Source organism: Onychomys torridus, chromosome 9, assembly GCF_903995425.1.
Source record: "Onychomys torridus chromosome 9, mOncTor1.1, whole genome shotgun sequence".
NCBI lineage: Eukaryota > Metazoa > Chordata > Mammalia > Rodentia > Cricetidae > Onychomys > Onychomys torridus.
The window spans coordinates 42,979,980-42,995,883 of record NC_050451.1 but is presented as its reverse complement, the minus strand read 5'-3'; the positions used below and the strand labels follow the sequence as shown (position 1 = coordinate 42,995,883).

The following is a 15,904-nucleotide window of genomic DNA, read 5'->3' as shown; positions in this document are numbered from 1 at the left end:
GCTGCCATGTGGGTGCTGGGAATTGACCCTGGGTCTTTTTTTGTAAGAGCTGCGAGTACTGCTGAGCCATCTCTCTAGTCCACCAGCTTTTGAACATTATGGAACAGTTGGGGCTGGCACCTGCACAGTCCTCTCTGATGACTTCTTCAGCCCTGTTAACCACAGGAGAGTGGCTCTGCCTTGTCACACTGAATGTCCTCTGCACTTCATCTGAGAACAATGGAATCAAGAGCTATAGAAAACTGAGTTTGAGACTCCTCTGCCTTTCAAGGACGCCAGGTTCCAAATTTAGCATTTGTGTTTTGTTATGCACTCATCCCTCTCCGCCTGCCCAATGTTATCCAAATACCTCTCTGTTCTGTGGGTTTAGACACTGTTACTGTTGCTCAAGAGTATTACTCTGGGAAATTAGATGCCCCCCCTTTTCTTTAAAAAAAAAAAAAAACTATTTATTTTTTACTCATAATCAGAAATTTAACTCTGCTGTCCAGTTGGCCTTGGAGGAGAATATGAAAACGCAGGACCGCAGTGAGAACACAGAGATCACAGGCTCCTGGAAGGTGATCTCCTGAGCAATGGCCTGCTGGTTCAGATGCACACAAGCCAGACTGTCAGAGCCATTCACAGTGGGCAATGGTCAGCTTCTTGTTGATCTTGCTGTTCCTGGTGAAAGCACTCCATGGCTTCTGCAATGCTCACACCATCTTTCACCTTCCCAAAGATTGCGTCCTTGCCGTACAAGAGGTCAGGTACTCGGAAAAGTGCAGATGAAAAACTGGGAAACATTTATGTTTGGTTTAGCATTTTTGATGGACTAGATACCAGGACCTGTATGCTGACATCCCGACACATGAACTCACAACCTTGAGCTCATGAATCCTGGACCGATTCTGGCAGAGTAGGCCGGGTAACTGAATCTGTTCCCTTCAGAGCTCCCTAGCACCCACCAGAAAACTGGGGTTGGCTCAGTGAGTTATTATCTTAATATGGGGGAACAGAAATAGGCAGGTCCTGGGAGCTTGCTGGCCAGCCAGCCTAGCAAAAATGATGATCTTTAGGTCCAGGGAGAGATCCTGTCACAAGGCATGAGGTGAAAAGCAGTAGAGGAAGACATCTAAGGTACTCCTTTGGTCTCTGCATGTCTGAACACCCCCACTCAATCCTACACACAGGTACATACATACAATATGCCATTCAGCACCCCCTCCTCCCCCCGACGAGACAGGGTTTCTCTGTATAGCACTGGTTATCCTCTGTAGACCAGGCTGGCCTCGAACTCACAAAGATCCTCCTGCCTCTACCTCCTGAGTTCTGGGATTAAAGGTGTGCACTAACACCACCCAGCAACAGACACAAATTCTATCATGCCCTCCATGAGCTGGACTGCCAGGAACTCATGTATACATAATAGGTAAGCATTCCCAATGAATGATATCCTTGGTCCTCCAAAACCCAGAAAATATTTCATTATTTTTCTTTTTGTGACTGGCGGGCCTTCAACTTGCTATGTAGCCGAGGGTGGCTTTGAACTTCTGATCCTCGTGGCTCCACCTCCTGAGTGCCGGAATTAGAAGCGTTTGCCACCTTGCCAGGTTCAGACTCCACATCTGTCTTTCCTGGGTCTGATGAAGAGGTGCACTGGCAAGTTCAGCCTTCGCGGCACCCTTGCTGCCGCCTCTATTTTTCGTTAAGTGCTGCCTCCTGGCGACTACTTGGGACACCTTTGGAGCAGCCACTTTAATTTGGGACCTTGAAGCTGATGCAACCGTTCCCCCGAGGGCGCGGAGAGTCTGAACGTGAATGCAGGCTGAGATAAAGTCCAGGAGACCCCCAGCCAGTGCTGCAAGCAGGCACCGCCCCCGCCCCCCGCTGCCCCTGGGGCTTCACGGCCAGGGTTCCTTCCGAGGTTCAGCCAGCTCCTCCGTTGGAGGCAGGCGCTGTCTGGGGTTGGGGTGTTTGGTCAGACCGCCGTCTGGCTGCCAGCTCCAGCTAGATTGGGAGGGGGGGAAGAGGAAGCTGGGTGTGCCCGGGGCAGAGGACACATCTGCAAGGGTCTTGGCTGTGGTTTTCATGAGTTCCCGGGGACTCATCTTGTAGGCGCGGGGCCGGCCTGGGGGTCGGGGGTCGGCTTGCTGGGCCTTTGGGTTCTCAGACCTTTGTTTCCTTCTCTCTCATTCAGCACAATATTCCTTTTTCCAGAGCTTCTTAGACACAAGGGAAGGGCATAGAAGGGATGCCGGGTAGAATGGGGTAGGGTCTTGGTCCCCACCCCGATAGAGCCCCTGTTCAGCGCCTGCCCATTTGAGGGCATCGTGGCTAGGTCGGGTATTGAGCGGCCCAGATTTTAGCCCTGCAGACCGAGAGGAAGAGCCAACTAAAGGGAGGTGCCGGCGGGGCCCCAGTGAACTGAGAGTGGCTGGGGAGGGAGCGTGGGAGAAAGAGGCAAAGGTGAGCCCGCTGGCCGAGGGGGATGGGCCGCATCTAGCCGGGGGCCCTGGAAAAGAACGTTAGGTATGGGCCTTTTAGTTTTTCCATTAGCTAAGCAAAAGTCAGTTTTGTTTGTGGTGTGCATGTATGTTGAGTGTGGTGTATGAGCACGTGTGTGTGTGTGTGTGTGTGTGTGTGTGTGTACTCGTGCCCCTTGAGACAAAGTCTCTCACCCCATCTGGAGCTAGGGTGGCAGCCAGCAAGACTCAGCAATCCTCCTGTCTCCACCCAGAGTGGCTTTTTACCAGGGTGCTAGGATTAGAACTCAGTTCTTGCAGTCCTTCCCTCCTCCTCCCTCCTTCCTTCCCTCCTCCTCCTCCTCCTCCTCCTCCTCCTCCTCCTCCTCCTCTTCTTTTGGTTTTTCGAGACAGGGTTTCTCTGTGTAGCTTTGGAGGCTGTCCTGGAACTCGCTTTGGAGACCAGGCTGGCCTCGAACTCACAGAGATCCACCTGGCTCTGCCTCCCGAGTGCTGGGATTAAAGGTGTGCACCACCACCGCCCAGCCCTTCCTTCTTTTTTTTTTAAAAAATTTGAAGACAGAATTTTTGCAGTCTAGGCTAGCCTCAGACTCACTGTGTATTGAGGCTGGCCTTGAACTCCAGATCCTCCTGCGTCGACATCCCAAATGCTGGGTTTGGGCTATCCTGGTGATTAGCTCTAAAATTCTCATTACTCCCCCCACCACCACTGGCTTGCTAGAGATGGAACCCGGGATCATGTGCATGCTAGGTAAGTGCTCTGCCACCAAGTCCTGAAAGTCAATTTCAAACTGTTCTAGGTCTGTCAGTAAGAAATGAAAACCACACTCTCCTCCTATAAAGCCGTTAAGATGGAAAAGATCAAGTATCTGTGAACTCTCCTTATTCTAACCCAAGTGTGGTCACACTAGGTGGCCTGGAGGGTAAATTCAAGGACCCACCCAGGAGCCCAGCCAGCCCGGACATCAGAGAGGAGTATTGTTCATCTTTTGACTTATTTGACTTCCCCACAGGGTACAATGGCGAACAGAACCTCCTCTGATGCTTATCTCCTGTTGGCTGAGGTGAAGACCAACACATAATACCAGGAATGAAAAATGTCACAGAAAAGAATGTACTGGGAACATTCTAACAGGCATTGCAAAAGCTCTGTGGTGAGAGTGAGGTTGTTGTGTGGTCCCAGGAGCCAGGCCAGACTTTTGTGATACAAAGCAGGGGTAACTCTCTCTCTTCCTATGGCCCTCACCCTCCACTTGATAACCTGGACCTCTCCCCACAGTAGGATTAAAGGGAACAGCCTAGATCTAAAGGGGCCTCACATTTTCCTTGGAATAGTTCTCATTGGGTGCCAGTGAATTCGCATATCTGCCTTTTGGTAACATGTGACTTGGCTCCTGTCGAGTGATGCAGTCAGAATTAGTGTTTAAGTTTGTTTTATTTCTTTTCTGCGTGTATACGTGCTGTGCGTAGTACTGCACGTGAATGCAAGTACCCGAAGAGGCCAGAAGAGGGCGTCAAGTGTGTGGAGAGACAGGCAATTAGGAGCTGCCTGACATGTGTGAGGTGGCTCGGGACAGCAGTGCATGCTCCTAACAGCGTCATCTCTCTGGTCCCTGTCAGAATTCTTGAGCCCTTATCTGGACTGGATTGAGAGTAATTTGCAGAACACAGGTTCGAGTTGCAGGGTGTGGACTGGAGACCAGCAAACTGATGCCTGCCTAAGGGCAGCAGTCACACCTGGGAACGGGCTGTGAAGTGGCCCTCCCGGGACAGAGATTTACACTGTCTACCTTTTCTGTGGTTTTAACATGCCTACCAAGAGGTACCTTCTGAAAATGACATCTCTAGTGTAAAGCAGCTCATACAGTTTTTAAACATTTTAATTGTTTTTACTATAGTGTGTTCCTGTGTGTGAATGTATGTGTGTACAGGTGTACACATGCCACAGTGCAAGTGTGCCAGAGGATAGCTTTTTTTTTTTTTTTTTTTTTTTTTTTTTTTAAGACAAGTTCTGTGTAGCCCTGACTATCCTGGAACTCACTATGTAGGCCAGTCTGGGTTCGAACTCACAGAGATCTGCTGGGATTAAAGGGTTAAAGACCTGTACCACCATGCCCGGCCAGAGGACAGCTTTGGGAAGTTGCTTTTCCCCTTTCCTCTGCGAGGTCCAGGGCTTGGATCAGCTTGTCAGGTTTTGAAGGCAAGCACTTTTACCTGCAGAAACATCCCCCAGTCCTCTCCTACTTTTTATTCCAAGATCACATTTCCCCTGTTTCTGCAAAGTAAACATTCAACAGATATTTAAATAACGTGGTTTGAAAGGCTGCCAACTTAGGAATGTGCCCAGGGTGGCACAGGTCTAGTTTTTTTTAACCTAGCAACTCAAATTCATTGTTAACAACTCCTCAGCCAATTAGGGATCTGAGCTGTGAGTGGGCTTGTTGATATCTGGGTACACACTTGGCTGTACCCACAGGTGGCCTTCATTGGTATGTGCTTGCTTCCTTGGTTTGTTTTAGAGGCCGAAATGGTACAAACTCTTGAGATAGGACTGCAGAATTTCACTGGCCTGCGGGAGGGATCTTGGGACCAAATGCTGTAAGCACAGCTGGGAGGTAGGGTAGGAGAGTTAGGAAATAGAATGAAGGAGAGGTAGAGGGGGCCCCCGGAGGGCACTGTAAACTGCAGGGTACACTTAAGTGCCCAGCCAGCAAGGGCAGTGAGGACCATGAGGGGCTGATGTGGGGAGGAGGAGCTGAACAGAGGAGGGGATGCCTGGGTGCCAGCGTGCTCAGAGGTCCTCTGGGTCTGACCAGGCAGCCTCAGCTCCAGCCCGTCCTCTGGCCCCTCCCCACTGCCGGCCAGTCACACATGTGTTTTCCTGTTTTCCATTTCAGTCCGTCACCCTCTGCCTTTTCTGCTCCTCAGTCAACAGCTGCTGAAGTCACACCCCTGATTGTCTTAACTACCACCCCTCACCCCTGTGTGTGCTGATAGCCCACTCCTCCCTGCACTTGCCCAAAGGTCTCCAGACAGGTAAGAGGTGGGGAAGCAGGGAAAGTGGATGTGTGGGGAAGCACAGGATGGAGTACCTGAAAATTGGCCAAGGGGAGAAGAAGAACCTTATTTCTTGCTCCTAGCCCTGGCCCTGTCTAGCTCGAGCCTTCTGTCTGGAGACCAGCTTCTGGTTAATGGGAAGTCCTGGGCAGAACAGTAAACAGTTTCTTTTTTTTAAAGGGACCGTCTTAGTTATAGTGGAATATAGCAAAACAAATGGGGAGCTGGAGAGGGAGGGGCCGAGTAGCTATTGTGGAGTGATGAGGAGTCTAAGTGCACCGGCCGCAGTGGCGAGTATCTGGTTTGTTTCTGTTGTTAAGGGAGGCACACAGACCAGTTGGGCAGCGGAAGGCAAACCCTGGGATCTCTGAGGGAGAAAGCGTGTTCTCACAGGAGCTTGTGGAGCTTGGCTGAGGAGTCAAGAGTCTGAACTGTGTGCAGGTTCCTGGAAGAAGGGAGTTTCAGTGTTGCTGCTGGAGCGTGGTAGTTCCACACTGGCTGGCTGCTCTGTGAGCACTCCATGCCTGATGTTCTGTTGCCGGCTCCCTGGAAGTGCTGGCCTGAAAACTCCTCTAGGCTGTAGAATGAGTGTATTTTTTTTTTTTCCCCCTGGCATAGCCACGATGTCCTCAGAGATGAGCACACTAAAGGAAAGGGAAAAATGACAAGTATGAAGGCTTCTGTGAAGCCCCCTTGGCTGAGTTCCTTTAGGAGAGCCCCGGGACGCTGCTTTACCAGGCTGTCTGAACGGAGGAAGTGTTCCACAGAGAGCCAGGGTGTGAGGGAGGAAAGTGAGCTGCCAAAGGCGTTGTCTTCTTGTCTTTGGTGCTAGGCAGTGGTTGAGTAAGGGGGGGAATTTCCATGAATGGCAGCCTCTTGTGCCTGACTGGCAGGGAAGATGCATCCATTTGTAGTACTTCCTGGCGAGACCACCAGGGCACGCTGTTTGCTGGGGTGTGGGCTCTGTCTTGGGCTGATCTGGCTCAGTGCTTTGAGGATTTCACTTTTATGATAGCCAGCCATGAATTCAGCCTTGTGCACCCCACCCTCCATTTTCTTTCTTCCTCTCTTTTCTGGGTGTCACGTTTGAATTTGTGCTCCGTTGGTGCCAGTGTATTTTTGATCCCCAAAGGGCAGGTGTCCTGATGTGTGTTTCTGTGTCTTTAGTAGTGGGCACCCTAGACAATCACAGCACTCCAGGTAGACATCATCACCGCTCATCCTCACCCAGAGACAGGGAGGAGCAGCCTGAAGGCGGTGACAGTGTCACTTAAGGCCACCTACAGACCCCAGGGGCTTTCTTTCCAATCTGATCCAAGCTCCTCTAGGTAACTCATTAGGAGCCACCTGGAGTGGTTTCCTGTCTAAAGGGGAGGCCAAGAGACCAGTGACCAGCACTGGCCGAGAAGCAGGAGGCTGAGCAGATAGCATAGCTCTGTGATCTTTGCTGCCTACCCACCCTCTACTTTGGCACCCCACAGAGTGTGTGGTACCTGCCTTGTGGGGCTGCATACAGTTCAGTGAGATAGCACACTGACGTGCATAGCAGTGTGTTTGGCCTGGACTCAAGCAATGGTAGGACTACTTTTATGGAAGCCTTTCAGGGGATGCTGGGAGAAAAGGACAATGTCTTGCAGGTGGTTTTCAGATGTAAGTAGGGCTGTCTTGTAAGGAACATGAGCTTTAAAATTTTTGTTTTAATTTAATTTTATGTGTATGGGTGTTTTGTCTGCATGTATGGACAGTACCCATGGAGTCCGGAAGAAAGCATCAGAACTGGAGCTGAAGTTGTGAGCCACCATGTGGGTGCTGGAAATTGAACCCGGGTCTTCTCAAGAACAGCCAGTGCTCTTAACTGCTGAGCTATCTCTCCATCCTCAAGGGTGGTCTGTAGAAGGCCTAAGCCCAGCATTCCATCTTAGTTTAGCTAAACGTTTAAAAAAAAGATTTATTTATTTATTATGTATACCGTCCTCTATCTGCATGTGCGCCTGCAGGCCAAAAGAGGGCACCAGACTTCATTACAGATGGTTCTGAGCCACCATGTGGTTGCTGAGAATTGAACTCAGGACCTTTGGAAGAGCAGTCAGTGCTTTTAACCTCTGAGCCATCTCTCCAGCCCCATTAGCTAAAAATTTTAAGGGGCCAGAATGGAAAGGCGAGCTGTAAAGATTAACTTCTAGGATATTTTTGTAGAATAACCAAAAGGGGGTAGGAAGGATAGAAGGAGGGACAGACAGTTGAGTTTCAGAAGAGGTAGGTTGTCAAAGACTCAGAATACCAGATTTAAAGTAGACTATAAAGACAGAATAAACTATGATTTCCAAAATGCAAAACCTTTTCTGTTTATTCTGGGACTGCCTAGCATAGCTCAGTGAAACCTTATTTCCACGCTTATTTGTTTGTGGGGGTGGGTAAGCACTCTACCATTGAGTGACACTCCAGCCCTTCATAGGTGTGTATATGCTTATTTATTCACTTATTGTTTGTTATTATTATTGAGACAGGATTTCTCTGCATAACCTTGACTGTCCTGGATCTCCCTCTGTAGCCCAAGCTGGCCTCGAACTCATCGATCCGACTGCCTCTGCCTCCCTAGTGCTGGGATTAAAGGTGTGCGCCATCGTCGTCCCCATAGGAATTTTTTGGTGCTTCAGAGGTCTTACTTAGTATGTTTCCCAAAGGATGAAAGAGCCCACTGGTGGGATTGAGTTGTACCCAGAAGTTTGTACCATATTTCCTTTGAAATAACTTGAGGCTCAGGCTTTGGGGTGACGGCCTGAGTTCAGAGGCTGTCACCCTTCTCTCTGCATGGGGAAGTGTACAGCGCTCTCTCTTGGGGTGCCCACACAGGGCGTCTGAACCGCACTCACCCCTCCTGGAATCTCAGCATATGAACAATGTGTCGCGCTCTATAGCCTTCCTGCCTTTCTTATTTGGGATGAGAGAGAAATGAGGTTTGGGCGGGACATGGAGGACACTGGAGAAGGGGTCTGGGCCGCCGCTTGTGTCCTTGCTAACTTATTAGACACTCCAGGGTTGCAGAGAACACACCCAGTTGGCTGTCCCTTCTTCCCTCTGGGCCTCCTGTCCTGGGGCAGAGCCGACCAAGGAGACTCCTGAGCGAGCACCTTCTTATCACAGAAAGTGCTGAGCCAAGGGCTCCTAAGCTGCCCCTTTTGCAGATGTGAAAGGCCTGTGAACCTTGGACCCAGATTCTTGCTTAACAATCCTCTCCCTTTTCCTCACCCCTTCCTTTTCTAGCTCCCCCACCTCCTCCTCCCTTCTTGACCCGACTTAAGTCCGGCAGGCACTTGTCTAGGCTTCCCTTTTACTGTTGGAGGAAGGAGGAGCAGGTCAGACCACTGCTCTTGTGGGGTGCGTGCCTCTTTGTCTCTGTGACGGCTGCTGGCCATTGCTGTAGGAACCTACTTGTATCCAGAGCCAGGGAGTGAGTGTGCCCCACCCTGTCCCCTTGCTCACCCCTCTCGCTGCTCTGCCTCTCCAGTCACTTCCTCCGGCTCCAGAACCTCTCCGCTCTATCTAGTGTTTCCCCATTTGTCTTACTAAGCTCTTCTCGTGTGTGCAGCTGTCTCGAGCTCTGTATGTCCAGGCATCTGCTGCCTGGCTCGAGCTCTTTCCTTTCCTTGGTTTGGTCTGCTATGTCTCCAGCAGTTCTGCGGTGGCTGGGCAGCCACCACCCACCGCCTCCAGTCACCTCTGGGTTCTGCTGCATAGTTTGGGCCCTCCTTCTGAAAGATCTTTGCTCCTTGTTGCCTGGTGTGGCTGTGAGCGATTTGGTGGCAGGAGGCCTGGGATGGTAGAGGCTGGGACAGGTATCCGGGAAAGGAAAAGCAACATAAAGAGAATTGCCCGTCTTTTTTCAGGGTGGGTGGGGCTGCTTGGGCTTTGCCAACGCCAAAGATGCCAGCTGACCATTTGTTAATGGATATTCCCGAGCAGGGAGGTGGCTGTGCATCCCTCGCAGGAGCCCTTTGAAAGCTTCAGGCTGGCACCCAGAGTCCTTAGGGGGAGAGAGCAGCCTGTCAGCAAAAAGAGGATCTAGCAAATTAGCCGCTTGCAGGGCTGCTTCCTCACGCAGGCATCTCAGCATCGTGACATTTGAAAGTGAAATTGGAGGGAAGACAGGCTTTTTGGGGAGCCATGGGGAGTGGGGAGGCAGAAAAGGTTCAAACCACTATGATTGGATGGAGAACTGCTAAATGGCCTCCTGCCTGTCCTCTGTCACAGGATTTAGTTGTCAGGGTAAATAAGGTATGCTACATCGTAAGGATGAGAGACCAGGGTGCTGTTCTTCTGGGGGAAAAGTCAAGTTGGGATCACGTTGACAAGGCTTGGGGGAAGTTGAAAGTGAGCCGGAATTGTGGTGGGTGCTGACTGTGTTGGACCCTGTGGAGTCTGGGGGAAGAGGTGCTGTGTGGTTACCAACCTAATCTTTCTTCCTTAGAGGGCAATGCAAGCAAGCTGGTGAAGGCCTTCCTCCTCTCCACCATGGTCGACAGCACCAAGTATGAAGTGGCTGCCCAGCATGAGGCAAATACCTCTGCTCTGGGAGATGGGGCCAGCCCAGCGGCCGAGCAGGTAAAACTGAAGAAGGAGATCTCGCTACTTAACGGCGTGTGCCTGATAGTGGGGAACATGATTGGCTCCGGCATCTTTGTCTCCCCCAAGGGTGTACTCATGTACAGTGCCTCTTTTGGCCTCTCCCTCGTCATCTGGGCTGTCGGGGGCATTTTCTCCGTCTTTGGGGCCCTTTGTTATGCGGAACTGGGTACCACCATTAAGAAATCTGGGGCCAGCTATGCATATATCCTGGAGGCCTTCGGGGGATTTCTTGCCTTCATCCGCCTCTGGACTTCTCTGCTCATCATTGAACCCACCAGCCAGGCCGTCATCGCCATCACCTTTGCCAACTACATGGTGCAGCCCCTCTTCCCGAGCTGTGGTGCCCCCTATGCTGCTGGCCGCCTGCTGGCCGCTGCCTGCATCTGTAAGTAGAGAGGGGACAGGAATGGTGATGTGGAGGACTGGGCAGAAGTGGGGGTGTGAGTCCAGTCAAGAAGAAGGAGTTGGGGAATGAATGCCTATGACAGTTTTTTAAATTGTACATTAATGTATACTGAGGTAGTCTAGCTTAACAAGCCCTCAAGTGGAGGCTCCAAATTCAGCCACCAGTACTACTCCTAAAGAGTTTTGTGTGAAAATTCAGTTCATCGTAACTTAAGGGTTAATACAGAGCTTGTCTAGCATGCACGAGACTGTGGGTTTGATCCCCAGCACAGTATAAATTGTGTGTGATGGTACCTGTAGCCCCGCTGTCCTGGAGATGGAGCCCTCTTGAGGGTCAGGAGTTCAAGGTCATGTCTTTCTTAGCAAGTTTGAGGCCAGCCTAGCCTACAAGAAAACCATGTCTCAAAAAGCAAACAACAGGTTGGGTGTGATGCCTTTAATTTCAGAAGGTAGCTAGATAGCTTTCTGAGGTCAGCCTGGTCTACATAGTGAAACTCTGTCTCAAACAAACAAACAATTTAGTACAGTGCTAAAAAATAAAGGAAGAGCAGACGGTGGTGGCGTATGCCTTTAGTCCCAGCACTCGGGAGGCAGAGGCAGGCAGATCTCTGTGAGTGGCAGGTCAGCCTGGGCCACAGAGTGAGTTCCAGGACAGTCAGTAAGGACTACACAGAGAAACCCTGTCTCAGAAAAGGAAGAAGGCCCACCTCACCTTTCCCTAATACGGTGGCGTGTAGCAATTGGCACGTTCTGATGCTCCTTCCTGGTTGTTCTTCTTCAAGAATAGTTTTGTTCTCTTTCCTTTTCTAGTGATGTAGGACAATACCTGTACCTGTAATTCTTAGCATTATCAGATTACTTAGCTGCTGGTCCTGTTCATGGCCTTGTACACTAGTTCCAGTTTTGCAGGTGATCATGGGTAATGGTGCCCTGCATTAGTTATCTGCCTAGTTTATGCACTTCCAGTTTTCCTTCCTCCCTTCCTTTTCTCCTCCTCCTTCTTTTTCCTGAGATAGGGCCTTGCTGTATAGCACAGACTGACTTGAAACTCACCACGTTATTCCATCTGATCTTGAACTTGGGATCTTCATGGCTCAGCCTTTGAAGTACTAGGATTGCAGGCCTGTGCCACTGTGCCTGGGTCATGAATGATTTTTGATTATAGGTATATTGACACACAGAGTAGATGTATGGATTATGAGATGTAGTGTGGATTTTATGTTTTTTGTTGCGAGCCTACCCTTTAACGGCTGAGTCACCTCTCCAGCTCCAGTGCGGCATTTCAATTGGTATGTACCTCATGGACAATCAGCGTTCTGTCTCTCATCTGTGTGCCATCGTTTCTTTGTCTTGTGTCATCATTTCTTTGTGTTGGGAATGTTCAAAATCCTCTCAGCTATTCTGAAACATTCGATAAACTGTTGTCAACCACTGTCTGACTGTGCTGTAGAATCTTAGAGGTTATTTGTCCTGGCCGGTTGCACCCCTGTGCTGTCAATCATCCTATCCCCACCCCTTGACTTCCTTTTCCCTTTCCAGGTTCTGGTTCTGGTAATCCTCCCTCCCCCCCTTATTTATTTATTTATTTATTTATTTATTTATTTATCTATCTATTTGTTTATTTGTTTATTTATTTATTCATTCATTCATTCATCCATCCATTCATTTATTTATCTTAAAAACCACTGTTTAAATCATTTTTTAAATTTTAATTTAATTTAATTTTTTTAAAAATTAAGATAGGATCGGGCTGGAGAGATGGCTCAGAGGTTAAGAGCACCAACTGCTCTTCCATAGGTCCTGAGTTCAATTCCCAGCACCCACATGGTGGCTCAAAACCATCTGTAATGAGATCTGGCGCCTTCTTCTGTATACATAATAAATAAATAAATCTTTTTAAAAAAATTAAGGTAGGATCTCACTGTGTAGCCTTTTCTGTCCTGGGACTTGCTGTGTAGACCAGGCTGGCTTCAAACCTGCTTCTGTTTCCCGAGTTTCATTTATGTTCAGGATTGCTCTAGCTATTAAGCACCTCCCCCCTCCAGTGAATTTTGTGATTTAAAAACAAAAACTGTGTGCATCTCCGGAGGGAGATGTCAGGTGTTCTGATCTCTCGCTGTCTACATTACTCCACCGAGATGCACTGAAACAGGTGTGGGGGGCCATCCCACCTCCCCTTTTCCCAAGGGTACTCTAGAGTAGGAGCAGCAGGAAGTATTAGAAGTATGGAGGAGAGAGAAACAGAAAACACAGGACAGCCTCAGGAGGGCCTGGATCCTAATCCATGGGTCCTGATTGTCTCTGCCATAGGGTTTTTAAAGGAATGTCAAGGGGTGGAGCAAAAGACCTTCCCCAGCACAGCCAAGTGCAGACCATCCCAGACACTTGGTACTCAGGCCCGTGGTCCAGTCATCCTCTCTATGCAGACCTGCTGGGTAAAGCCACTAGGAAACCTAAATGGGCTCCAACAGACAAGGTGATTTGCTGAACCTGGATTGAAGCTGGTGGCCAGCAAGCCCAGTGGTGCTTCTGTGTCTGCCACCGACAGTGTGACCATGCCCAGACTTGTGTGTGGGTTTGTTTCCGTGTTGCGAGACCCTCAAGCAAGACCACCACAGAGCCAATATTCGATGCAAGTACAAAGGGGTTTATTAAAACAAGCAAGCCTGGGCGTGGTCTGCCTCCAACACACTGGCTAGCCAGGTGAACAAGGATGGCCCTAAGCTCTCAGAGTGAATGGTTTTTAAAGGGAAAAACCGCAAACTAGGGGGTACAAGCCTTTGCATTTCAGGGTCATATGACAAACTTTCTTTTGTGAATTTTTTACCCCTCTATTATGACAAGGTTCCTCTATGTGGTCTGGTGTGTCTTGGAACTCCATTTAGACTAGGCTGGCTTCAAACTCATGAAGATCCACTTGCCTCCACCTCCCCAAGTGCTGAGATCAAAGGATCAAGACCCTACCATGCTCAGCTCCCCCTTTTTACTTGTGTGTGTGTGTGTGTGTGTGTGTGTGTGTGTGTATCCGCTTTAGCTTTAAGTGTTGTTCTGTGATTTTCATTGTAGAAATCATTGATTTCCTTATTTACATTTATTCCGGGGACCTTCTTTTTGGCAGCTGTTGTGAATGAGAATGTGTCCTGATTTGTCTTCCAGCAATTTCAGTATTGGTGTATAAAAGAGCTAATTATTATTATTATTTTTTATCATACAGACTTTTTTAAACACAAAAACAGGTTATAGTTCAAAAGTCCAGGGTTATTTGAAACTGGAAAATATTTTCTCTGTAGAAAATAGTAAAAATGATGACATTTCCTAATAAGCCCCGTTAAGCCAAATAATAGCTGAATTATACATATAAATATTGATTAGATTCTGGGATACAGAAGAAACCTATCTTCATCTGTTCAGAGATCTATGTTTTACATAAGTTGTGTAAGTGAGATTCCTATTCATCTTCCCCTTCACTGTTTGATTTACAGCAGACATTTTTCTATAGGCTAATCCATAATCTAAAAAGATTTCAGCCTCCCCTCCTGGAAGTACAGCCAGCATATTCTTTCATCAGCTTGATACGGTACAAATTCTTATCCTAATAGTGAAGTGTTTCACTAAAGCTTGCCCAGTGATTGGGCAAAACCAAAACTTATTATAAGCCACAGTTATCCTAGGGTCCCCCCTGCTATGTAGCCTCCCTGGTTCTGTGGGTTGCAGTCTGATTGTCCTTTGCTTTCTATCTAGTATCTACTTATGAGTGAATACATACCATGTTTGTCCTTCTGGATCTGGGTTACCTCACTCAGGATGATATTTTCTAGTTCCATCCATTTGCTGCAAATTTCATGTTGTCATTGTTTTTCTTTGCTGAGTAGTACTCCATTGTGTATATGTACCACATTTTCTTAATCCACTCTTCAGTTGACAGGCATCTAGGTTGTTTCCAGGTTCTGGCTATTACAAATAATGCTGCTATGAACATAGTTGAGCATGTATCTTTGTGGTATGATTGAGCATTCCTTGGGCATATGCCATAGAGTGGTATGGCTGGGTCTTGAGGTAGATCAATTACCATTTTTCTGAGAAACCACCATACTGATTTCCACAGTGGTTGTACAAGTTTGCACTTCCACCAACAGTGGAGGAGTGTTCCCCTTGCTCCACATCCTCTCCAACATTGACTGTTATTAGTGTTTTTGATCTTAGCCATTCTAACAGGTGTAAGGTGGTATCTCAGAGTCGTTTTGATTTGCATTTCTCTGATGACTAAGGATGTTGAACATTTCCTTAAATGTCTTTCAGCCATTTGAGACTCCTTTTTTGAGGATTCTCTGTTTAAAGAGAGAATTATTTTTTAAATGCTGGTTTTCTATTTTGCAACCTTACTGTTTTGTTTTGTTTTTGGTTTTTGAGATAGGGTTTCTCTGTGGCTTTGGAGTCTGTCCTGGAACTCACTTTGTAGACCAGGCTGGTCTTGGATTCACTGGTCTCTGCCTCCCAAGTGCTGGGATTAAAGGTGTGTGCCACCACTGCCTAGTGAGAAAAATGTGTCTTTAAAAGTATTATTGGGTTGGGGATTTAGCTCAGTGGTAGAGCACTTGCCTAGCAAGCACAAAGCCCTGGGTTTGATCCTCAGCTCAAAAAAAAGTATTATTTTTTGATAATTTTATACATTTATACAATGCATTTTGGTCATTTTCACTCCTGTTAACCTCTCTCATCCCCACCCCCCCACTTCACATCTTTTATTTTTTATTTATTTATTTTTATTTGTGACCTGCTGAGTTTGATAAGGCTTGCTTGCATGAGCATTTGTGGACAGTCATTTACTGGTGTATGGGCTAGACCACTGAAGAAAATAAAAAATTCCTCCTTTTCCTCTAGCAACCTTTAACAACCAGTGGTCCTTCATGGACACCAGCCCTCTTCTCTCCCTGATGTTGACTGGCTCCACCTTGAGCAGCTCTTGCTCTGAGAGTTCTTGAGTGCAATGACATTTCACAGCCCTCCCCCCTCCTCCAGATCTGACACTTTTCCCACCCTCTCTTCTGAGATGGCCCTTCAGCCTTGGAGCAGGTGGTATAGATGTACTATTTAGGCTGAGCATTCCTAGATACTTATTCTCAGGACATTGACCAGCTGGGAGTCACTACATTAATCATTGCCCAGAGCAAAAGGAGCTTCTCTGATCAAGGTTGAGAGCAACACTAATCTCTGCTTATAAATATTACTATTTAGAAGGCAGTTTGGTACCATGTTCATGTAGTCACACAACAGTGGTAGGTATCCCCCTAGAACCTATGACCTCCTGTACTGTGGCTTTAGACACAGATTGCAGTACCAGGTGGCAATTC

At 48.2% G+C, this 15,904-nt stretch overlaps 1 protein-coding gene across 3 annotated transcripts in view; it reads left to right on the top strand.

Moving 5' to 3' along the window:
* Nucleotides 1–5,431: 5,431 nt before the first annotated feature.
* Nucleotides 5,432–15,904, top strand: part of Slc7a7 (solute carrier family 7 member 7) — a 45,653-nt gene continuing 35,180 nt past the window's right edge. The window contains exons 1-2 of one of the 3 annotated variants that reach the window (XM_036199774.1): nt 5,432–5,501; nt 9,991–10,533. In XM_036199774.1, coding sequence (XP_036055667.1) covers nt 10,035–10,533 — 499 coding nt within the window. In that variant the 5' untranslated portion in view covers nt 5,432–5,501; nt 9,991–10,034. Of the gene's footprint in view, nt 5,502–8,848; nt 8,974–9,990; nt 10,534–15,904 lie in introns of those variants that run through there. The other 2 variants (XM_036199773.1, XM_036199772.1) reach the window with 2 other exon arrangements.